This window comes from Symphalangus syndactylus, chromosome 5 (genome assembly GCF_028878055.3).
Source record: "Symphalangus syndactylus isolate Jambi chromosome 5, NHGRI_mSymSyn1-v2.1_pri, whole genome shotgun sequence".
Classification (NCBI taxonomy): Eukaryota; Metazoa; Chordata; class Mammalia; order Primates; family Hylobatidae; genus Symphalangus; species Symphalangus syndactylus.
In genome coordinates this window covers 70,958,388-70,983,723 of record NC_072427.2, presented here as the reverse complement: position 1 = coordinate 70,983,723, position 25,336 = coordinate 70,958,388, and the positions used below count along the sequence as shown (strand labels likewise).

Below are 25,336 nucleotides of genomic sequence, written 5' to 3'. Positions count from 1 at the left end.
TACTGTGGGTGGATACTTGGTTTGTTTACAGGTATGGGTTATTACGGATAAAGCTGTTGTGAATATTCACTTCCCAATCTTTGTATGTTCATTTTTCTTGGGTAAATACATATTTATTTATATAAATAATATATAAATATATAACATATAATATAAATAATACATAATTTATATATTTAATTTATTAATTTATATATTTAATTTATTTAAATATATCTTACATATTATATATTATTTATATATTATATAATATATAAATAATATATTAATATTTATACATTATATATTTTTGTATAATTTATATATATATTATTTATATGTAATATATAATATATACTATATTATATATTATTTATATGTAATATATAATATATACTATATTATATATTATTTATATGTAATATATAATATATACTATATTATATATTTATATATTTATGTGTAATATATAAATATATAATTATATATAAAATTATATATGTAATATATAAATATATAATTATATGTAAAATTATATATTTATATGTAATATAAATATATAATTATATATAACTATATGTTTATATGTAATATATAAATATATAATTATATATACAATTATATATTTATATGTAATATATAAATATATAATTATATATACAATTATATATTTATATGTAATATATAAATATATAAATATAGGTGTAGAATTGTGGGTGTTTCTTTAATGTTTTCAGAAATTACTGTATTAGTCTGTTCTCATATTGCTAATAAAGACATACCTAAGACTGGGTAATTTATGAAGAAAAAGAGGTTTAATGGATTCACAGTTTCACATGGCTGAGGAGGCTTCACAATTATGGTGGAAGGTGAAGCAGGAGCAAAGACACATCTTACATGGCAGCAGACAAGAGAGCGTGTGCAGGGGAGCTGTACTTTATAAAACCATCAGATCCCCATGAGACTTATTCACTAGCAGGGCAACAACATGGGGAAAACCTGCCCCCATGATCCAATTACTTCCCACCGGGTCTGTCCCACAACATGTGGGGATTATGGGAGCTGCAATTCAAGATGAGATTTAGGTGGGGACACAGCCAAACCATATCAATTCACAAACAGTTCTCCAAAATAATTGTGCCATTTTTCACTCCATCGGCAATGGGGAAAGATTCACTGGGTCCATATCCTTGTGAACATCTGGTGCTCTGTTTTAGCCATTAGTGGTCATTAGTGTAGAATCCACATGTGTTCCTGATTCTGTTCCTCTCCTCTTCTATTACCATAGGCTCTCTCTCAGGTCTTCAGATTCTCTCCAGTCCACAACTTCAGCATGCCCCAGATCCCCCTAGGGAATCTTTCTCAGTAGAGGTGCTCCCTCTAGTTGTTGTCTTCACTCTTTGCTTTTGATCAAATTGGCAAGAAGAATGGTTAGCGCCTGGTGCTTCTCCTTCTTTCCACCTGTTCACACAGCTGTCTAGTGCATTCACTGCTCTGCCAGCTTTTACTCCCTTAGTTTCTCTGCAGTGAAGAATATGACACTGTTGATCTCTGTCTGATTTTGAAGCTCTTTATTTCATTGCTTCTATCACAGTGCAATATTTTGCTCTTCCAAATCCAACATCTGCTCTTCTTAAGAAATTCACTTCATATCCATTGCGTACACACATAGAGTCCAAATGTCTTAGCATTCAGGGCTTTCCATAATCCTGCCACTTCCCTCCTTATTCTTCACTTTTCTCCCATATTGTGTAAACCCAGACCCCAGCCAGATTAGCCATTTGTCAATGTATGAGAAATACTAACCTGCCAGGTTACATTTGAGAGACTGTGACTGAGGTTTTAAATTGAGAACTTTCCAGTTCATTTAAAATGTGGTTTCATTTACATTTTTATCATTTCATGGTCAGTGGCTGTCCAAAATTAAGTTATCTGGGAAATAACGAGAATGTCTATGTACTTACTCAAGATTTGGCAGTTGTTTGTATGTAAACAGATTGCTAATGATTAAACTATTTTTGTGAGTCCCTCTCCCCTACTGCAACTCCACTCATTTATACTGTGATTACTGATGAGTTGAGGTTGCATTGTTTTAAATCCATCATGTGCTTTGCAAGGAATCTTCTCTCAATTTTTCCTTTTCCTTTTGTAATGACTGCAGTAAACACCACGGAGACCTGAAGACAGAGCTGCCCAGGAAGTGCTGGGTGGGAGCAAGCTTTGAGGAATCCCCTGGTTTTTGTTTACATTCTCTTGAAGGAGTTGGAATGTCATCATTTTCCTTCCTTGCATAAATATTTCTAACAGAGGATAATTAAACAGGCCAGACTGTTTTGTCGAGTACAAGAGTTTTCAGTAGTGTCCCTTGTCCTGAAAATCATTTTCCCACCCCATTCACCCTTACGATCTTTCCTGGAATCCCTTGTTATCTTGTGCCCTTGAGCTCCTGTGCTGCCTGAAAGACTTGGGATGACTCAAGATATAGGTGAAAAAGGAATAATTTTTGGAATGACTCAAGGTAAAAGAGGAATTTTTTTTTTAAGAGAAAGGGACTCACTATGTTGCCCAGGCTGGAGTGTAGTGGCTATTCACAGGTGCGATCATAGCGCACAGCAGCTTCAAATTTCCAAACTCCTGGGCTGAAGCGATCCTCCTGCCTCAGCCTGCCGAGTAGCTGGGACTAGTCTGATTCAATTAAAAGAATGAAAGAAATGTGGATAATCATTGAAAATTTCTTTCTGCACACATTTGTCTTACTTTAGGGTACCAAGTGCCTGAACTTTTTTTCTAAAGCCCAGTAGGAGATCAACTTTACCTAGACAATTAAATTTGGCATATAGGCTGTTAGACATGATCAAAAGGCTTTTAAATCTAAAAATGCTCTGTGTAGGCCAGGAAGAGAAATAGGAAGGACAGAAAGAGGAATATACATGTTCCACCCCTGTCTGTGGCCTGCAGGGTCTGTCCCAGGAAGCATGAGGTAAGGCCCCTTCCCTTCTTGGTGACTCCTTAGCAATTCTGCCAACCTCCCTCACATTTGTACCCTCCTCATACAGGGCCCAGTTCCCTTAGTTTGGTGTTTTCCTGCTGTGCCTCTTGTCTGCTGGCCAGCATAGCAGGGCTGTCTGCCCTCAGCTTTCTGGCCACCCTCCTCCTGCAAGTGACAGGGACAACAGTAACTGGCACTTAAATGGCTGTCTGCTCAGCACTTCTCATGAGCCTGCCCACACCGGTTGTCTAGGACAGGCCCATCACTCTCCAATTACAGACTGAGAATCACATGAGGAGAGAGCCCAGGGCCAGGAAACTGATGCCAGTGCTTTCTGCCGCATCATGCTGCCTCAATTCCACCTCCTGCGTGTTCTCCTCAAGACTAGCAGCTGGGAGAGCTTAGCGAGTTTGAGTCTCAGTTCTACTGCGAAATTACATGTGACCTTGGGAAAAGGATTTTACCTTGCAGTGCCTCCAACTGCTCGTGTATAAAGTGCAAATAATACTAGTAACTACATCTTTCATGAGTACTAAATACAATAATGCAAATAAGTCCTTAATATAGGCCCTATCACCCAATGAAGATGAAATAAGCTTTAACTGTTAGTAATTATCATCAGCCCAGGGACATAATTTCTCACTTTCAATTTGAAACTCAGGTCCTTGGTATAAAATTACTAATAAATCAGAAGTAGATAATGCATTTTCTACCCCTACAGTTGAACAGCTCGGGGGAATTTAAACTTTGCTGAGGCTTAGTTTCTATCTCTTTTTTTTTTTTTTTTGAGAGACAGAGTCTTGCCCTGTCACCCAGACTGGAGTGCAGTGGGCGGATCTCAGCTCACTGCAACCTCCACCTCCCAGGTTTTAGCGATTCTCCTGCCTCAGCCTCCTGAGTAGCTGGGACTACAGGCATGAGCCACTATGCTTGGCTACTTTTTGTATTTTTAGTAGAGACGGGGTTTCACCATGTTAGCCAGGCTGGTCTCGAACTCCTGACCTCAAATGATCCCCATGCCTCAGCCTCCCGAAATGCTGGGATTATAGGCGTGAGCCATTGTGCCCGGCCTCCATCTCTTTAAAACAAAGGGTGAGAACAAGTGATCTCATAGAATTATGTAGCTGCAAGAATCTGTGGTTTTAACTACGACTACAGATTTCTGGTCTCTTAACTGAGAAGTAAAAGAAAAAGAAGACCAGAGAAGAACTTGAAAGTCCCTTTTCTCGCCAGAGGAAGTACTTGCATTGTAATAGCATCCTGCCTCTGCTGAAAGAAAAACCCATCTGTGAGGCTTCTGGTAGAAATTTGAGCTGGGAATCTTGCTGGAGAGGAGAAAGGAGCAAGTGGAGCTAGCATTTATGCCTCCTTCTATGTGCCAGACACTGCTAAGCACACCACTCATGTTCTTTTATTCCACCCTTACAGGAACCTAAAGAGGTAGAGATTATTTAATAATAAGCACATTTCTCTTTGGCCACTGGGGCTCCCAGAGATGAAACATCTAACACATCATTCAACTGGTGAGGGCAGAGCTGAGATTTAGACCACCACAAGCCTGAGCTTAAACCCAGGAACATGCATTAAACTGCATCATCAAAGCATCCCTTTAGCTATGGGGTAAATGAATCCTGACTAAATTAACTCATTCTCAGCTGCCTTCCCTTTTAGGTCCCTACCTGGGAGCATTGTTTTTACATTTTCCCTTAATCTTGAAAGGATTTAGCATATCTATTTGCATACACTTTGAAGTGAAGCTGGCTTGGGACTAGTTTATCCCAGCCCACCTCCATGCGCAGAACCAGCCCTGCAGATGCAGAGGAAGGCACAGTGGGGCAGGTGTTCCACTGCCTGGGTGCAGAGCAGTGACCTCATCCGGATGACGATAGACACCAAGAGTCGTTCCAAAGGAACAAAGGAGAGGAATTCAGGACTAACGTTTCCTCAGACCCACTCTGTGCCATCCCCAGTGTGAGATGTGTGTGTGAGCGGCATCTCCATCTCTGCTGCCCGTTGACTAGATAGGGTCAAAGCTTTCCACCTTACCATTTCTCAGTTTCCAGGTGGGAGAAGGGTAGGATGGGGGGTGGGAGGGAGGCAAGTGGCCTATTCTCTGAATGTTAACTATTAGGCCGGTGCCACTTTTGCACCACTCTATCTAATGAGTTTGACTGTGAATTGACTTTTCTTTTTTTTTTTTTTGAGATGGAGTTTTCACTCCTGTTGCCCAGGCTGGAGTGCAATGGCATGATCTCAGCTCACTGCAACCCCTGCCTCCGGGTTCAAGTGATTCTCCTGCCTCAGCCTTTCGAGTAGCTGGGATTAAAGTCACCCCCACCACCATGCCCAGCTAATTTTTGTATTTTTAGTAGAGACGGGCTTTCACCGTGTTGGCCAGGCTGGTCTCAAACTCCTGACCTCAGGTGATCTGCCTGCCTTGGCCTCCCAAAGTATTGGGATTACAGGCGTGAGCCACTGCACCTGGCGAAAATATTTTTAAAAATTCTTTATAACCACATAATATGAATCTGTGTCCTCCAGACAGTTCCATGTGGCTTCTGTAGAAAGTCAAGCAGAAAAATTAAGGCGAACCGCTAGTAAACTAGATGCTGTATTTCCATTACATTTCCCAGGTGTGCTCAGTAAACTTGAATCTAAAGGAAGCTACACAGAATATAATCTGATTTTCTTTTCTTTCTGTACAGGAAAGATAGTAGAGCCACAGAAACATGTGTGCTCTGTAAAGATCATCTCGGTCAGACATTTACAATTTGACTTTCACAATTCAGTTTTTTAGAAGAGCTGGTAAAGTCAATAGACGAAAAAAAAGCCACGATCTTTTTTTATTTGTTGGGAACATCAATTTTGAATCCAACAACAACAAACACCCCGACAAAGGAATAGTAATTAAGAGGTCTGCCCAGCATTCCAAGTTCACACTGTGGTTAATGGGAAATTTTACTGCCACCAAAAGGGTCGCCAAATCCATTTATTTCTGTTACTGGCATTTCCTACGTTCTCCCCAAATGTCAATACTTTTTCAAAGCAAGCATCTGCTTGCAGTTTAAATGAATATGTCATGAGACTTTAGACAGGAATCCAAAAAGTTCTCTAAATTGACAAACTTACCCAGTGCTTAATTACTAAAAGAAAAATGTGGTGAAACCTTGTTTGCTTTTGCTAAATATCTGTCACTGACATGGAGCCATGAAAGTGAGATGATGCAAATGTTTTTACTTAACACACAGGAAAAACAGTCCCACTGCTGTGTAACCAAAGGGAAAATTCCCTGTGAAACTACAAGTGTTTAATGGCAAAATTTGCACATTCTGAACAAGATCTAATTTCTACTTAATGTTTCTCTTATGAAATCAATGGTGATGTCACTGGTTCAAGGAACACATTCTTGGGAATTTTTTAGCCTTTTAGAATCTCCCGGGGGAAACATGAGAGAGTTGAGTTTTGCTGCACAATATTAGGAGATTTTTATTTATGTTATGATGGATAACACAGGAGCTAAGACTTGGATATGCAATCAAGGATATTCACAATACAGCCCCTATGAGAAAGAAAACTGCCTCTTCTCATTGCAGTACTCCCCCAGAGTTCTACTCTGCCCAAGCCCATCCTGCCACATTTCCTGGTATCCAGGAGTATCTTTCATGGGGCAAATTAACCAGCCAGTGCCATCTTTCACTTTTGGTCAGATTGTCCCAGGGAAGCCTTCTTTATCCTGTTTTTTTAGCTTTCAGCATCCTATTATATTTAGCCTCCTATGCAGGATCAATTGAGCCATGCTAAGCAAAATCACCTGAGAGGCTTAGAATCCTAATGATTCCTGGGCCCCACCAAGACCTGCTGAATCTTACCAGTCCTGGCATTCTGCATTTTACCAAACACCTGGAGAGTTTTATGCACCAGAATTTCAGAAGCGTTGATCTAAGGGAGAAGTAAAGACAAAATATTTTAGATCACGGAGGATTATTATCAGTCGTCAGCTAGTGACGCTGTTTAGCAGTTAAGGAAATTCCAGATGCTGCAGGGCAATAATATTGCCAAATTCTGGAGCAGTTTTACGCTTACCTGCACTTTTTACCTATCCAGGGATCCCCAAGAGTTCCATCAGTGCCAGTTGAACCCTCTACCAGAAGCTCTGAGAGTCCTTGTTGTTCTTAGTGTCTTTTGTATCACATGAGGTTTTTTTTTCTTATTTTTTTCTTTCTTTTTTTTTATTATACTTTAAGTTTTAGGGTACATGTGCACAACGTGCAGGTTTGTTACATATGTATACATGTGCCATGTTGGTGTGCTGCACCCATTAACTCATCATTTAACAATAGGTATATCTCCTGGCCGGGCGCGGTGGCTCACGCTTGTAATCCCAGCACTTTGGGAGGCCGAGGCGGGCGGATCACGAGGTCAGGAGATCGAGACCACGGTGAAACCCTGTCTCTACTAAAAAATACAAAAAATTAGCTGGGTGCGGTGGCGGGCGCCTGTAGTCCCAGCTACTCGGAGGCTGAGGCAGGAGAATGGCATGAACCCGGGAGGCGGAACTTGCGGTGAGCCGAGATTGCGCCACTGCACTCCAGCCCGGGCGACAGAGCGAGACTCTGTCTCAAAAAAAAAAAAAAAAAAAAAAAAAACAATAGGTATATCTCCTAATGCTATCCCTCCCCCGTCCCCCCACCCCACAACAGGCCCCAGTGTGTGATGTTCCCCTTCCTGTGTCAATGTGTTCTCATTGTTCAATTCCCACCTATGAGTGAGAACATGCGGTGTTTGTTTTTTTGTCCTTGCGATAGTTTGCTAAGAATGATGGTTTCCAGTTTCATCCATGTCCCTACAAAGGACATGAACTCATCCTTTTTTATGGCTGCATAGTATTCCATGTTCTTAAAGGGATTCAGAGTTTTCTTTTCTGTGACTCCAAAATCAAAGTGTGTCTATGCCTGATTGGACAGGATATATACTGATGTTTGATTTTATCTATTTTTCACCAATTATGGGCTAGTTAACTCAGGCCTTTCAATATAACTCAGAGAAATGACCCATGGACTTGGTCAGTTCAGAGAAGAAAAGTTATTTTAATATTTTTACCCTTTGAAATTGACCTGTCAATTCAGTCTAAATGGCTAAATGGCTATATTAATACAATGCTATGAATTTAGGTATGATGATTGTTAGATTAAAAATCTATTGTGGGGCCGGGCGAGGTGGCTCATACCTGTAATCCCAGCACTTTGGGAGGCAGAGGCAGGTGGATCACGAGGTCAAGAGATTGAGATTATCCTGGCCAACATGGTGAAACACCATCTCTACTTTTGTAAGTTAGCTGGGCGTGGTGGCGCTTGCCTGTAATCCTAGCTACTCGGGAGGCTGGGGCAGGAGAATTGCTTGAACCTGGGACGCAGAGGTTGCAGTGAGCCGAGATTGCGCCACTGCACTCCAGCCTGGGCGATGGAGCAAGACTCTGTCTCAAAAACAACAACAACAACAAAAAAAAAACTATTGTGGTATCAGACACAAAAATTTCTCTGATGTGTAACCCAAGCTTTTTATGAATAGTTTGAAATGTGGAAGGATATTACTTAGGAGAGACTATATCAAAAATGGCACATTCTCCTTGGTTTTAAAAAGTAAGAAAAGAATAGGTTTCAATGGGTGATTTTTAGAAACATTAAATGACTTAATAATAAAAGCCAAAACATAGACAGTACCTACCAAGTGCCTGAGATGCATGGGGGTCAGATAATTTGCCTAAGGAAACACAGCTAGTAAGTGGTAGATGTAGAGTGAGATGCCAGTCCTTCTGGTTTTTAAGTCTGTGCTTTTAACTACCGTATAGTCGTAAGGTGAATAGGCAGCTTAGCAGTGTGCTTGGTAAGGAACAGATTTTCAAAACGTGGATGCTGTGCCTGTGATTTTCTTATTCTAAGTTAGGCTTGGGCTGCTTCTGTCTTCCTTAGGACCACATCTATAATACTTAAAGAACTGTAGAAACAAAAAATGTAACATGGGGGAATCATATTGTCACCTTTTGTCAAATTTTATTCAAATGTTGGAAAACATTTAAGGAGATTTACAAAGATCTAGAAATAAAGAGTAAAACTATGGCTTTTTGTTTGTTTGTGTTTATTTTTTTTTGAGACGGAGTCTCACTGTCACCCAGGCTGGAGTGCAGTGGCGCGATCTCAAGCTCCGCCTCCCGGGTTCACACCATTCTCCTGCCTCAGCCTCCTGAGTAGCTGGGACTCCAAGCGCCGGCCACTGTGCCTGGCTAGTTTTTGTATTTTTAGTAGAGACGGGGTTTCACTATGTTGGCCAGGCTGGTCTCGATCTCCTCTGACCTCATGATCCACCTGCCTCGGCCTCCGAAAGTGCTGGGATTACAGGCGTGAGCCACTGTGCCTGGCCAAAACTATGGTGATTTTTTTTTTTTTTAAAACGAATGCAGCAATTATTGAATTTCTACTCTGTGCAAGTCACTTTTCTGGAATTGGGGGAAAAAAAGTAACATTAGTAAGATGTAGGTCCCACTTGTGAAAGAACTTAAAACCTAGTGGTCACAGACAAATTGTATAACATTTCAGCGAGTGAACACAGAAATGCCAAGTGTGGCCTCAATGGAACAATCTAGATTTGAAGTTCTAAATTAGAGTCCAGGTGTTATCGAAGCTGTGTGACTGGGGACAAATCACTTGAGCTCTCTAAACCTTAGTTTTTTATTCATTTGGGGTGATGGTGGTTGGTATTTTTGTCAAAATCTTTGAAAGGGAGATAATTATGCCAAATTTATAATGCTTAATGAGAATTAGAGTAAATTACTTAGCATGGTCCTTGGCAGAGAGTAAATGTTTAGGAAACAACTATTGTGAAATATGCAGCTTAAAAAACTTGTCTGCATGGCACATTCACTGTTAGATGGACCTGGATCCCCACTCCCAAGAGGCAGCAGTAGGTTCCCCACACGTGCTTCACTCGGATCTCAGAGAAGAAATATATAGAGGTCAGAATGGGGCTTCTAGGTAGCATTTTCCTACCATATTTTTCCTATGATGATAGAAAAAAAAGCTGAAATATCAGAAAGGTGATACATATGTATACATATGTTCTTCGTTTTGTTAAGTGTTTTTACGAGCTTTGAGCTGGGCAAGTCAGGGAAGCTGTCTCTGGGAACCAGAGTTGAATAGGAAGGAGAGAAAAGCCATCTATGAAGTGGTGTGGGAAGAACACCAGGCTGAGAGGTGGAAGACCTAGGGCTAGTGCCTTCTTTTTGCTTTGGAGCAGGGCAAATCACGGAAGTGCTCTGAATCTCAGTCTCTAGTACTGTAAATTGAGGTTGGAGTCTATCCATAATTCTCAAATCTGGGCGATTGTCATATTCATATGGAGGGCGTCCTATTAAGAGGCCAAGCCTCAGAGCACTACCGTCTTTTTTAAAGCACACCCAGTGATTTTTAAGGTACAGTGAAGATAATCAATGGAGTAGGTCATTGTTAGGTTCTGCAGAATAGATGCCAAAGGCCACCCAGTTTCGCTGGAGTAGCAGGTACCTGGGTATGTTTGGAATGCTAGTCAGAACCCTATTGTAGAGGGTTTTAGCCTAAGAGTCTATCTGTAGGTAGTTGGACATTAATAAAGATTTTTATATATGAAAGCAGTGGTCTAGAAAAAGTTCTTCCCGTTGTCGGCACGTAATAAAAGGAGAAGAATGAGGGAACTAAAAGCAGATGTGTGAACCAAGGCATTAGCAAGCAAAACCGAGTAAAATGCTGAGTAAGACTGCAATAATCCAATAGTATTGTAGGACTGATTTTTAATATGGGGTAATTATTAGAGAAACATGTGCTATAATACAGATATGGAAAAGGGATGCTACTAACATCAGAAACAGTTTGAAATGAAGTTTCAATCTCACGTAGTAATCATAGTACTATATAATCAAGGAAGGTTTTGTTTAGATGAATTATCTTCTCTAAGTTACTGTGTCAAAGCCATAAGCTCCCACCAAGGGGTGAGCAAGAGAGACTGTAGAAGAAATACTTTCTTCCTTCCTCTCCCTTTTAGAAACAATAACAAATCAGCACTTATCAACGTATTGGGCTTTCTTTAAAAAGAATTTAAAAATCTCTCTCAAGGTGGCATGTGATGTCCGTTAGCCTGACCCGTTGGTGCTTAATGACACTCGGCGGCTCCCAAGCAAAAGGAGAATCATCCAGGAGTACACAGTCAAAAAACAAATGTCCTCTCTGCCGGAGTCTTTGCATCTTGTAATACTCATATACTAAATTAATTACATGATGAAGTGTTTTTCTTAAAGTCTGTTAGTCTCTCACAGGATTTTTAGAGATGATGTTTTTTATCAAGAATCTGGGTTCTTGGTAAATAACTTTGATGATAATCTTTCCATTGTGTCACATGGATGTTCATGGACAACCTCAAGCATTTAGGTTCATAGACTGTACTGAATGGTCATCTTGCTAAGCTCATATGTAAAAAGTCTAAGTTTCCATTCTAACTGATGTGAGCCATGACAAAAGAAAACCATTAAATCATTGCTATGAAGATGTTATGTTTTTTTTTTTCCTCTGCTGATTTGAAGAAGGGACTTAATTTTCAGCCTTAATTTTCAAAGTCCATACCTTCCTTTGGACTTTGGGAGGATTTCCAAATTAATGTTATTAAAGATTTTTGCATTTTTGGAGGAAGAGTTCTGCTGACCATAAGATAATAGCCAAATTAGTGGGATATGAAAATACATTTCATTTAAAAAACATGTGCCAATGGAAGAATTACATGAAGGTATATTGCAGCATAGAAACTTGAGTGTATGTAAACGTAGTGTGTGTATGGAAGTCATGGAGTCTTGCAGGTACTCTTTAAATGTCCACAAAATGAGTGAATCAATAATAAAGCACTAAGCGAGCTGTAATACAAATTAATTATAACCATGCAACTTGAAAGCCATCCCAAGGACAATCCACTTAAGGACACGGGTGTTATACCTGTTCTCAAGGATGGGACTTTGCATGAACAAGAGCCCATTAGGAGTTAGATAGACCCTAATAAGAAGAGGATAGTATGGACCACCACCTCTCCTGAGAAACAGCTAAGTGCTTGACATATAATCGATAATGATAAATATTTGCTTCATTGAATTGTTAAATCCAAGGTCTATGTTGGATGCGTGGCGGTTTTTTCCCCAAGGTCTATGATAGTTGAAATTGCCTTATGTAACAAGCTGCTTCTAACACTTAAGATCTCAAAGTTATGGAGTGAATATTAGTATTCCCCCTATGTAACTTCATCCTCAGAAACTGGAGCTGTAGGGGCGGGGCGTGGGGGATGGAGGGGATTGTATCAGGAGCTACTGTCACCTGCCTTTGATACCTCATGGGACAGTTCTGCTGAAATCACAGCATGCATACAGATCACCTGGGAATCTTTTGAAACGGTAGGATTAGATTCAGTAGCTCTGGATGGGGCCTGAGATATTCTGCATTTCTCCCAGGTGATGTTGAAACCGGTCTATGAATCACACTTTGAGCACAAAGGTCATTAGGGGTGGATTCCTAAGAAGTTAGAATCAGCAGATATGGTATGATGGAAGAGCACTCAGAAGACTGTTTATATAAACATGGATGAGTCACTTGACTTCCCTGAATTGAAAATTTCTCATTAGAAAAATGAGTATAATAATAGAACAGTAATATCTACCATATGTGATTGTTGTGAGAAATACATTAATAATGTTATGTGAAAAGATATGAGGGTATATGGCACATAGTCATTGCTAAATCAATGCATAGTAAAAACATAAGCACGCAACTCTATATTGGTAACTGTTAAAGAGGAGGGGACCTTTAGGCTGTGTCCTTGCTACAGTGCAAAGGATTCTATTTTTCATTGCACAATCACAATGTCTAGCACTTAACGAGAGACTAGTGTGTGTGGAATTGTATTAATAGCAAACTTGATCACTTCCAATACTGTACATTTTTGGCCCCAAAGACATTGATATCAGCATAATGACCCAATGTCTCCTCATTGGATTTAACAGGAAGGAGAACTTTTACCCAAGAAGATGGTAATAACTTTTGGGCCTTGAGTCCTCTTTAAAAGGAAGTGTCATCACTGGGGGAAGAACCAAATGAAGAAGACAGAATTAGCCTCAATTTTCAGCAAAAATATGATGATAAAATGTCTCATTATTCTTTACTAGTCAGTGGTCACAGTAGTCTCTAATTTCATAAATTATTTATGGAATATTTTCTCTCTTAAATATAAAACCAAAGATTAACATTGGCAGTTTGGCCTGGTTTGTTCCTGGAAGGTACAGCCACCCTAGGAGCTCAGCCTGCAGTGGTGTGATCAGTACTACAGGGACCCACATATCTTCACATCACTGTAAATTGGCTCTCATGCCACCCAGACAATGTCCCCCAAATTGTTTCTCTAAAGATCAGAGTTTCTCATTAACAAACCTCCAAAATATTGAATATAACTCTTGAAGAGTGCACAGCAGGAAACAGAAGGTAGAAACAAGTGGATAACCTGAAGGGTAATTTACATCTTTACGTCTCTTTCCATGGATAATTCAGAGACAGAAAGAAACTGTTAGCACCTTGAGACAATGTAGTTTAATTCATTTGCAATAAAATCCAGAGTGAATCAGCTAACCTTTGCTAAAAGAAATGAGATTTTTAGAGTCTAATCAGAGGATTGAAACAAAGTGTTATTAAAAGATGTTCTCCCCCCTCCCCCTTCGTTATTATCTATAGGTCCCAGGAGAAAAAGGAAGAAGCTATCACCTTACTGAAGGATTCCATCAAATATGGTCCAGAGTTTGCAGATGCATATTCAAGCTTAGCTTCGTTATTGGCTGAGCAGGTAATTGTTTCACACGGTAGTTTTTTTTCAATGTTATTGTTACATGTATAAATTAATGTTACACAGATTTTTGTACTGATTTAATTTGTAAACCCATATTGGACAACCAATCTCTGTGTCAGTTTCTTTTGGACAGAAATTACAAGCCTAATTTTCTCACTCCAATATTCTCTGTGTAGTGAAGGTCGCCTTTAGACAAAGATGGTACATTATTGGCCATTGATATATTCTCTCTCACTTTGGTACAGAATCTATTAAGAACAATACATGATGTTTGATGTTTGTATTACTACTTACTTATAATATTTTTCTGAGGAATTGCTGGTGGTCTAAGATCACTGAACTCAATATGGAGCCATTTGATAATCCTACAAATTCTGTTTTAACATCTGTTAGAATATTACAGAGGCTCATGAGACAGGCTCCTAAGAGAACATTTCTTGTGGCATAAAACAGAGCTGTGTTTTCAATCCCTTCCTTCTTTTCAGTCGTGTCTAAATGATTTGATACCAGTTTTCAGAGTCTTAGATGCATGACCCCTGCTATGGAGAAACAGATATAAGTTATCTTCTCTCTAAATTGATGATATAGTTTTGTTGACACACATAGTGCCCTTGATAGACAGTAGATTCTGCTACCATAAAATTGCCAGATTATCTTTAAAACTCAAACTCAACATCTCTGCAACATGCCCGGCAGCATTCAGTTGGCTTAAGGGTAATGAGTGATTTGATACTGTATGTCAGTTTTGTAGGGAGCAATTTGCATCAAAAATTTTGGGAGGCTCCAGCAAGAAGCAAAATTAGGACATTCTATGAATATTTAAGTGACAGAGAATATAAACCTAGTTGTTTTGCCCTTTTTCCCTGTAGGATAGGCGGGCTTTAGATTAAAAACCTCTGCCTGTGTTGGATGATTTTAATGCATGCTTTAGTATAATGTGTGAGCTGAAATGGTGATGGATGTGTCTGTGCTATACACGGGCAGTCCTCAGCTGCCCTTGGCTTGTGTTGAAACAGACAGAGGCTGGCTTCGTCAGTGTTGCTTTGTCTCACGTAACCCCAGACCCTTCCTTTTCATGAGCCCCTCCCTCTGCCTCTGGCTGGTTGTTTTGCAGTTACTCAGATGTGCCAAGTGTGCTTCTCTCTCACAGCCTTTGCACCAACTGTTCCTGCAGCACTTCTCTCCCAGATAGATATCTTAGAGTTTCCAAGATATTTCATATCATGCTGGTTTCTGACCAAATGTTACTATATCAGAGAGGTCTTCTGAGATGACCCTTTGTAAATAGCAACCTTCCGCTGCCCATCATGTTCTCTACCACCGTGTCCTGCCTTACTTTCCCTATAGTATTTATCACCATCTAAAACACATTTATTTGTTGATGGACTTTCTGCCACCATTAGAATATTTGACTATGAGAACAGCTATGTGTTTTATTCATCTAAGCTCATTTTAAAAATGATCAAGATTTTAATGATGTTGAACTTTATTTTAGTTCCTTCTGTAGTATCTTTGCATTCAGCCTTACTATTAACAACTTTTGTAGCAGATGGAAGTTTAAACAGGAAACATATACTTTTTCCTTAGTTGTGTGGAAGAAGTGTCAGATGGCTTATTTAAAATCGATTACTTGATAAATTTGATCTTTTGTGAACTGCAATGGCAAATTGCTATCAAGTTATTGCATTTTACATAGTTGAAGTTGTGAACAATTGTTAAGAAAAACAAATGATGACTAGGATTGTTATCTTTTCTTACATATAAAGGTCCCATCTTTTAGCACTTTCCTGTTCTAGATGTGAATATAAAATGCTATGAGATCTAAGAATGTAACTCATAGCATTGAGTTACATTGAGTTACACATAGCATTGAGTTACATTGAGTTACATAGCAAGAAAGATTGAAAAATTCTTTCTTCTGCCCCTTTGGGCAATTGATTTGAGCCTGAAAACAATGGAGCAGCTGCTGAGCATAACTCAGGACTGCCTTCCGCTCCCTGACTTTCAACATCCTATCTTCATGTTTTGAACTATTTAGTCATAAAAGAGTGCATCAGATGTGCAAGCAAGGCACAAACTGTTAGAGAAAAACCCACCTAGCTTAACAGTTTTTGGTAGCAAATGAATTCATTTCTTGGTTGCACAACTTTATTTAACAGCATCCTGGCATTTCAAACACCCAGAGTGTATGAAATCAGTATTGACAAACCTTGGTCAACGTGTAACACACAGTGAAGCCATCCCCTTAGTCAAGCGACTTGTCCTCCGTTGCCACCATCTGTCCACATGCACACCCACACAGACTGTGGTTGTGGGTCAGTTTCATGCCAAAAAGCTCTTGCCTACACTCAGCTGAAATCAGCCATTTTGCAGGCAGTTTTTCAGAAGCTAGATGAAAGGATTCATTCTGTATTTACATCAGCCTGACATCTTCTGTATTTATATCAGCCTGACATTTCTGATTTTCTAGGACTTTTTAGTTTTTTTCCTGCCGTACAGTGTATTGACTACTGTTTCCAGCTCTTTCAGTTGGCAAACTTGATGATAGTTTTAGTTAAATAACTAGTTTATGTCTTTGATTTTAAAAAATGTTGTGAAGATCAGTATTAGTTAGGAAGCCCTGCAGCATATCTGTAGAACCTTCTCTCCAGGTTGACCTTTATCTTATGCCAGACTCTTTGGGTAAACATATTCAAGCATTCGTTAATTTGTTGAATTATACTATCCTCCAGCTCACCTCTCTCAGTCTTGCTACAGAGATGTTTCGAGACACATTTTCAGACACCTGCCAAAATCCTTCCCCTGATGTAAGGCTGTGAATCTATAATATCAAAAAAGGAAACTAGGTTTATTTGGTATACCTTGCTCTTATTATAAGCATGCTGCTGTCTGTTGACATCGTTTCCCATCCTCAGTGCCAATAAAACCATGAATGTAGGATTTGTCAGAAACTGATATTGTGTTCCTTACTCTGTTGTAACCTGAAGGGAGAAATTTCATCTGTTTGCGCAAAGTAGGGGATTTGACAAATTTGAAAAATAGATTAATGAGTTGAAAAGACATTACATGGTAGAACATATTAAGGCCATAATGGAGCCCAAGTTTTACATTGATAGATAATAGGAAGTAACGGTAAATATCCGAGGAGAGTGTTCTAAAACATGTGAGGAAGAAAACCTTGTGGAAAACACGCGGTGTATTTTGGAAAAGGCTTTTATATGCATTCTGGTGTGAGTAGTTGAGAGCCTTGTTTGCAGAAGAAAGTGAGGGAATGGATAGAATATAGTGGAAAAAGAAAGATTTCCATGGTACATAGGGACTGTCAGCATGTAAAGGTTGAAAGGAAAAGAAAAATAGAAAATTAAGAACTCCAGGTCAGAACACCTAAGAAACTGAGAAGATTTATGGCCACTGATAGACATGGATAAGCCAGACAGAAGCAAGATTTTAGGAAGGAAATAAGATGAGTGTCAACGTTGTTTCCAGTTAAACAAGTAATATAAATATATAAAGGAAAGTGTGAAAACTCAGAGAAAATAACATATACATCCTTTATTCATAATATAATACCTGGAGACAACAAATGTTATAATTCTTTAATATTATGCGTGTCTTTTAAATATATTTATGTGTTTCCATACTAATATTTATACACTGTTTGTATCCTGTTCTTTTCACTTGCCGTTAAATTATACATACTATTATATGTTTTTTCATGGTGCTAAATGACCTTCATAAATACCACTTAAATGGCTGCTTACTGATTTATCAAAATGACTCGCTGTAATATATGGTGAATAATATTTCAAATGCTGAGACATTTGGATTCCTTTTTATTTTCTTTTGTGGCATTGAACTTTTTTTCCTTAGGGCTTTTTTAAAACAATATTTTGAATCATTTCCTAATGATAAATTCCAGAATAATTTCCATATCAAAGAATATATTTCATGAGTCTTGAGACATGTTACCAAATTGCTTTCCGAAAGGGCAGTTCCAATTTACTCTGCCACGAGCAGTGTACAACCTTTAAGTTTTGAATGTTAGTGGAACATTTAAATGAAAATGGCATATGGACCAATGAGAGTGAAAGAGATCAGGGCTAGAAAAATAGATCTAGGACTTTAAAAAAATGAAATCATATTATAAGCAGATAATTTCCTTGAGGAGAAAATGAAGAATAGTGTAGGAAAAAGCCCTGAAGAATTTTTTTAACCTTCTCATTTTATATAAAAATATATGGTACACAGAATTAAGTGGCTGCTCATGGTGATTCACTAACTTGCAGCAGGACCTCGACTAAAACCTGGTCTCTAAGCTCCTCACCTGCCACTCCTGCATTAGATGACACTGGAACCCCATGAATAGACTGTGGTCATGGGCCGTAGTGAATGAGGTTAGGCATGGAATGGAGTGGAAAGGAAGAAGTGATAAAAGAAACCCAGAAGGATGAGTTGTCATAGAAGCTAAGCACATAAAAACGTCCAAAAGAAAGTTGGTACCACTGTGTGTCTACTGCATCAAAGAAGTCAAGAAAACTGAGAACAGAAGATAAACTCTCATCTTTGAAGTCAGGATGGTCTCTGACTTGCTATACTCTTTGTTCTCCATTAGCATTCAGAACTGGCTGGACTCCAGCTTCACAGATAGGATAGTAAACATTTATAAGCCCACAGTCATTTTTAACCATCCTACTCTTGCATAGATTATATAGCTTTGCATTACAGTAGCAGTAAATGAAATAAAATTAACATTGTTTATGACTCTGGCCACTGTAAATTATTACTAGCCCCACGTTTATAGCCTATTGAAAAACTCAATTAATTAAAATGATAACACTTAAAATGAAATATTTTTCCTTCATGTACTTTGAAATATGACTTTACCCAATGCAAGAGAGAAAAGAAAGTTGGAACAATAAAACATAAATTGGAACTCTGGGTCAAATAAAAAGTCCTGGATCAGGCTCTCTCCTACAAATGCTATATTTGGGGTACATTCAGCCACACTGTGTGGGGCTAAGTCAACTTGGACGAAGACCCTAACTTAAGAATTTATTGATTTAATTATTGAGCACATATTTATTGAGCACCTAGATGCCACCAAGCACCAGAGTGTTGAAGCGGCAAGTTATGTATGTGGTTACCCTCATGGAGTGTAGTATAGAAGGGAAGGCTACCCCTAGGCAAAGATTTATAGCTGCCTCCCCAATGTCTAACACAAGTGTAACAACTGTGCAAAGGGAAAGCACCAGTGAGCATGTTAAGGGGACCTAACCTAATGTGGGAAAGGAATATATGGGGAGTGGGGATGGTTGCCAAAGGGTTACCTTTAATCTGATATCTAAAGGACTGATAGATATAAACTGGGTAAAAGTGAAAGGAAAAGCTTTCTAGTCAGAAGGAACAGACCCTCTAAGGGCTCTGAGGTGAGCTTACTTCTAATATGTATTGAGCTTACTTCTAATATGTCAACTTAAAATCAGGAGATCTATAAATTTGGAAAGGAGAGCTTTATTTCTTATAATGGGTTGTAGCCTGCAGGCTGGCCACCTTGTAGGCTGGGAAGCATAGCCTCCCGCAGAAAGCAAAAGCAAGTGCTTTGAAGGAGGAAGGGTAAGACAGGAATTTATGCTGAATGGGTTGGCTAAGTATACATGTTCAACAGATATAGGAGGAACTGTGAATATGAAGGGGTTGCACATGCATAGTAAGCAAACATGCATGTTACATACATCCCATGTGCACTTTGAGGTGGAGACACAACGTTTAAATGCAGAGGCACCCTATGCACAGTCTCCATGAACCATCCAGAAGCAGTCCACAGTCCACGGTTTCTTTCCAGGAAGGAATGCTGGTCAGTTGTGTTGAGACAATTAAAAGGGAAGGGCACTCTGCTGCAGAATGAGGTGGTTGGTTGAAACCAGCAGTGGAGCAAGTCTTTCAAAAGTGCTAGTTTCCGTTCAACTCTTAGGGAAGAGAGTCTAATGGTGGTTAGCAAAGGAGTGGGTAAAATGCTTGAGCGACCTTACCTCTCTGGTCATGGCTGGGAACTGAGTTTTTAAGGTTTCCCTGGGGTCTCCTTGGCCAGGAGGGGGTGTGTTGAGTCAGGTGGGGGACTTAGGATTTTATTTCTGTTTCTCAAGTAGAAAGAAAGTCATGTACCAGGAAGTATAGAGAATGAAGGCAAAATGGCATGAGAAAAGTCTAAAGTATCAGGAAGCTGCAATTATATGCAAATGTGGTTTTCATCTCTTTTTCTGGTTCCATGACTGAGTTATCTGTAGTTGCTCATTCTTGTCACTCTTTCTCTTTAGCATTTATTGTATTGTTCTTGGCATTCCGTCTTTAAAGTGGTCACTTCTTGTTTGAGTAAATTGTCAGAGTAGTGTTGATCACACTCTGCTGGGAGATGAGAAAATCTAGGATTCAAAAACACCTTGTATTTCCTTGGTGGGGAAGAATGCCAGATTAATTGATTCATTTTTGTTGGATATGAAAGGGAATTAGACATCAAATATTGATAGCATGTTTCTCATAAATGTTCATACTGATGACATATGGGTGGAGGAACTGTCTCGTAAAGAAAACGAAAGCAAAGAAGAGGGTGAGAAAACAGGTGTCTCTTTATCTTTTGGGCTGCTGTGTCTTGAATAGTTTCTTGGAGAAGTTGTTGACATGAGTTTCAAGATCTGTTAGTCCTTAATTTCCCAGGTTTGTAATTACTATTACAATATTACTGTCATAATTACTATTACAATATTACAATGTATTAGTATTTACTAATAAAGCCATTTGGCTAATAGGAATATACTTTAAGACTCTGTGGCTTTAAATTATTGATTAGAGTGAAGGCACTTCTAGAAAATCAGCTCAGACACGTAGTGACCCTGATGTCAGGGCACCGGAACCATTTTTTTTTTCTATTGGCCCTTTACTGCTTTGGAATACCACACTCTACACCTCTATACAGTAGGTGCACATTGTTACAGGCCATCTGTTAATCTGTTTGCAAATTGTCGACTGGAGACCCCCAGGGTCCATGAAGTTTATGCACTTTTCCTAATAGTACTAAGAAGTAATTTGCCTTTTCCCTGTCATTATCTCATGAGTATACAGTAATTTTCTAGCAGCCACATGATATATCCACAATCATGAAAATGCTATTAAAATACTCTCTCCTTTGTCAACTAAATGTATATATGAGGCCAGATTTTCTTTATATATTTCAACCAAATATATGTACATAAAACAGATTGAACCAACAGAAGCATGTGTGAGAATCCAGCTGTCTTAAGTCAGACATTAAAGAGATTTACAAAAATATAAACGAATGCCACTATTCTCGCTATTTTTTTGCTTTGAAAATAATTATTTTTATATAAATATATTATTTATGTTTGTTTATGATTAAGTAAACTAGCACATGTTTTTAAAGTTTCTCAGCTTCTTTTCCAATATAGTAAACATTGATATATATAGTCCACATAAATGGAAAGTTCTTTGGAATTCTCAGTAACTTTCAGAGTTCAAAGCCATTCTAAAATTAAGAAGGTTGAGAATTTCTGCATTAAGCCGATGTCCATTTGTCATTTGAGTTACTGGAACCTGAACTATAAAGTTTTCCAAACACACGATTTGGCTCAAGACAGTAAATTACAGTCAAGGGTCCTTTTTCAGGACATCTGTTTTTCACTTTTCCTTCCTTGAGGTAAAAAGTGTGCTATATTGGGTAATTATAGCATATAAAAAGTGTGGATGTTGACTGTGTTTTATCTCTCTTCCAAGGCCCATTTTATTTCCACCCTACTGAAAATGCTTTAAGTCTTGGAGAGGATCCCATGGCTGCATGCTGCCCATTTTCAACTGCTGCCCTCCAAGGCCAATTTCACATGATGGCTGGGGACTCTGGTGTACAGCAGACGGTATTAATATGTCACAACCATTCCCTGGGTCACAAATATTTTTAATTAAAGTTGTCCTATAAATAGCTTACATTCATTTCCTCTGGAACTTACAAGTCAGTAGAGACTAGAAATGATCAGGCTTAGGTCAGGACTTGTAGCCAGTTGAATTAAATGAAAATGAGTGCTCGAAATTGAGCTTCAGGGATTAAATAATAGTGTTATTTAAGATAAATGCATTACCCTTCCAGAGAAGGTGGAATTTACTTTAAACACCCATACAGTATTTTCTTCCTGGAGAAGTGTTTTGTTTTTTTGTTTATGAGTGGAGTTGATCATTCCATGAAATTGATAGTCAAGTGAAATGAATAGAAAGACAGATCTTAAAGACATTTTCATAGAGCCTTGAAACTGCCATTGGGGTTACTGAAGGTTTAGGGCTGTGATTCATTGCCCTTGACACATTCAATCTTTAGATCTCACTATTTCTTTGGATTTTGAAAATATCATTTCTAGTGGAAAATCAGCTCAGCTAATGGATGTAAAAATAAAAGAGAAGATTTAGATGAAAAAGATAGTCTCTTTGCCTATTTGGAGGAGCAAGAAAGTGGGAAAACAGTAATATTAGATCCGGTAAAGCAGTAATTGCTCTTAAAAACTGTGTAATTGACTTCAGAAGCTGAGACTGTGAGGACATCAATTGTATTCCTTTCAGGAAAAACACTTTCTAACTTAACTAGTTTGGTTATAAAGATGTTTTTCAGATCTCACGTAGCCACAGATAGTTTTCATGCACATCTGTGTTACACAGATGCTGAAGTTAATAGGGACCAATGCCCTTGGGCATTTGGATCATGACAGGTGTACGGTATCTATCCCCAGATGTGGGTGCCACTCTTGGCTGCCTCCCACATACCTTGTGCTTCTCCTCCCACAGCTGCATTATTGCCTCCTTCTTGTCTGAATTCCACTCAGTGGTGAAGGTAGGGATTGTGTCTCTCACTCACTGTTCTGTTTCACTGTATACATGCATGGCACATGCATGGCATTAAATTAAGTTTAACTTGACACAGCTTCTGTCTCATGTTGTCTTTCTCAGATCTTTTGATTGAAAAACAGAGCCTCTTCTCCCTCAAGGAATAAATGCTTTTGAAAACCTTTTAATTACCATTTTGGCTAAATGAATTACTATTATTCTACAGTGACCTGTGATCATATTTTAATTAAATGTTTTAAACCTTTGACATATTTGACAGGCTTCTTTCCTTAAATCAAATTTCAAGTTAGAAATGAAGTCTTTTTGACCTCAACTAACTTGAGACTCTACAGAGGCCTTCTGCAGCATCCAAAAGAGAGTTTATAGACTTATTTGACACGTTCAACTATGAGAAGCATTGTCAAATAAGTAATGTTTAGCCTTTGAGTTATGTTTTTATGGATACATTATTAATATATGTTCCAAAATTATGAGATTCCTAAAATTCTGATATGTCTTGGTATGTTATCCATCATAATTATGGTTATTATATTAAATTATTATAGGCCACAGGAAAAAAACAATTTTTTTGTCAATTACATCTTTAACCATGACTGTAGTTAACTTTTCCATAGTTAATTGTTTATTTTCTAAAAGCTCTTGATAAAGAAGTAAAATCCTAGAATGGCGTGTCTTCAAGGAAGTTCAGAGAAAAGAACCCTGACAAGCACTCTTGAATACAGATTTCTGATAACTTAAAGATCACATTATTTGGATTAAGAATTCCCAAAACTCTAATGAAGAGACTGACTGGGTTATAAAACTTCTAATCCAAGCAAGACAAGAATTAATTGAATACCAAGAAAACACTTCGCCAGATTTTCATGCTAAATCAGCTGGCACTAAAATGCTTTAAGTATACAATTTAAATAAACTCCTATGGTCCAATTCAAAGTACCTATGATGGCCCACCTAATAAACAGTGCTATACATCTGAATTGAAAAACAAAATTGGTATTCGAGAGGATCTAAATTCAGTATTAAGCATATACTCATGAAGAGCCTAAATGGCCACCTGGTCTTTCCTAAGTCCTTCAAGCTTTCATTGTTAAAAGTTCTGTATGCCATAACTCATCATAGGAGGGATAAACTGATCCAGGTTACATTTTTAAAGTATTTATTGGTATGGTGACTATTCTAAATTGCTAAAATGGTTGACTAATATTTGGTTGGTCAAACTCATAATCCTGGGAAGACAATCAAAACTTCAAGTGCATTTCTGCTACCTGATGGGCCATTTAAACATTTATAGATAAATTTCATTCAACTGTCATTTTTAATGCATATTTTCTGGTTATATGAAAGCTTTCTCATACAAAAATCTGATGGCTGTAATAGTAGCTAAAACATTATTAGAAAGTGTGTTTCCCTCATGGGACATTCCTAGAAAAAATCTCTAGCAATAAAAGGCACTTGTTTCACTGGACAAGTTGTAAAACAATTAAATAAGGTATTTCAGATACAATAGCATTAGGCAAAGGTAACTGATTCAACTAGATTGTCTTATTCAAAAGTATTACAGTGGATACAGTAAGGGGAAAACATAAGTTGGCCTTTCTAAAACAGTCAGTAGAGGGCCTATATCCCTAATAACAAAAACCTCATTTACCTTCTGCTCTGAAACTCTGATACGACTAAATGCTACAAGGCTTTAATACATCATGCCAAAGTATACTTTCGCTAGATTTAAAAAAAAAAAAAAGCTTTTCATGGTCAATGACTGTGGACAATCAAACCCTTCATGGTCTAAAACACAGAGATTGGATATTCTGAAGATGATATCAGAAAAAGACTGCCCTTTGCTGAGCACGGTGGCTCACATCTGTAATCCCAGTATTTTGGGAGGCCAAGGCAGGTGGATCACCTGAAGTCAGGAGTTCGAGACCAGCCTGGCCAACATGGTGAAACCCTGTCTCTACTAAAAATACAAAAATTAGCCAATGGGTATGGTGGTGGGTGCCTGTAATCCCAGCTAATTGGGAGGCTGAGGCAAGAGAATCACCTGAACCCAGGAGACGGAGGTTGCGGTGAGCTGAGACCCTGCCATTGCACTCCAGCCAGGGTGACAGAGCAAAACTCCATCTCAAAAAAAAAAAAAAAAAGACTGCCCTTGCCACCCACACTACAGCAAAACTTTGGGACCTCAAAGCTTAGGTTCATAATCTCAACTGAAAAGGGCCCTCCAGACTCTTTGAACTATACATCCATTTGAAACCTTAAGATAAAGCTAACCAGGAAAGTTTCTCCGCAAAACAGATGGCATCCTAGACATGGGCAGCTTTCCCAAGATCACAGATCAAGACTTTTCTGCTGTCATCAGACTCTTACCTCTCTTAATTTTTTCCTTGCTTATGCCTCTATAAACAATAAAACTAAAAAGGGAGATTTGTGTACATCATGAGGTATAACTTTATTTGTAGAGGACTTTGCAGCCAGCGTTATACATTGACAGTCTTATGCCTGGGTAGAAAAGATACAGGACCAATGTGAGCAAAAACATTTAATGGCATCTTTATTCTTTCATAATCAGTCAGA

At 38.5% G+C, this 25,336-nt stretch overlaps 1 protein-coding gene across 6 annotated transcripts in view; it reads left to right on the top strand.

The window, feature by feature from the left end:
* Window positions 1–25,336, top strand: part of TMTC1 (transmembrane O-mannosyltransferase targeting cadherins 1) — a 282,362-nt gene that overhangs the window by 232,870 nt on the left and 24,156 nt on the right. For all 6 annotated transcript variants that reach the window (XM_055280247.2, XM_055280243.2, XM_055280245.2 and 3 more), the window contains one exon: window positions 13,753–13,861. In XM_055280247.2, coding sequence (XP_055136222.1) covers window positions 13,753–13,861 — 109 coding nt within the window. The remainder of the gene's footprint in view (window positions 1–13,752; window positions 13,862–25,336) is intronic.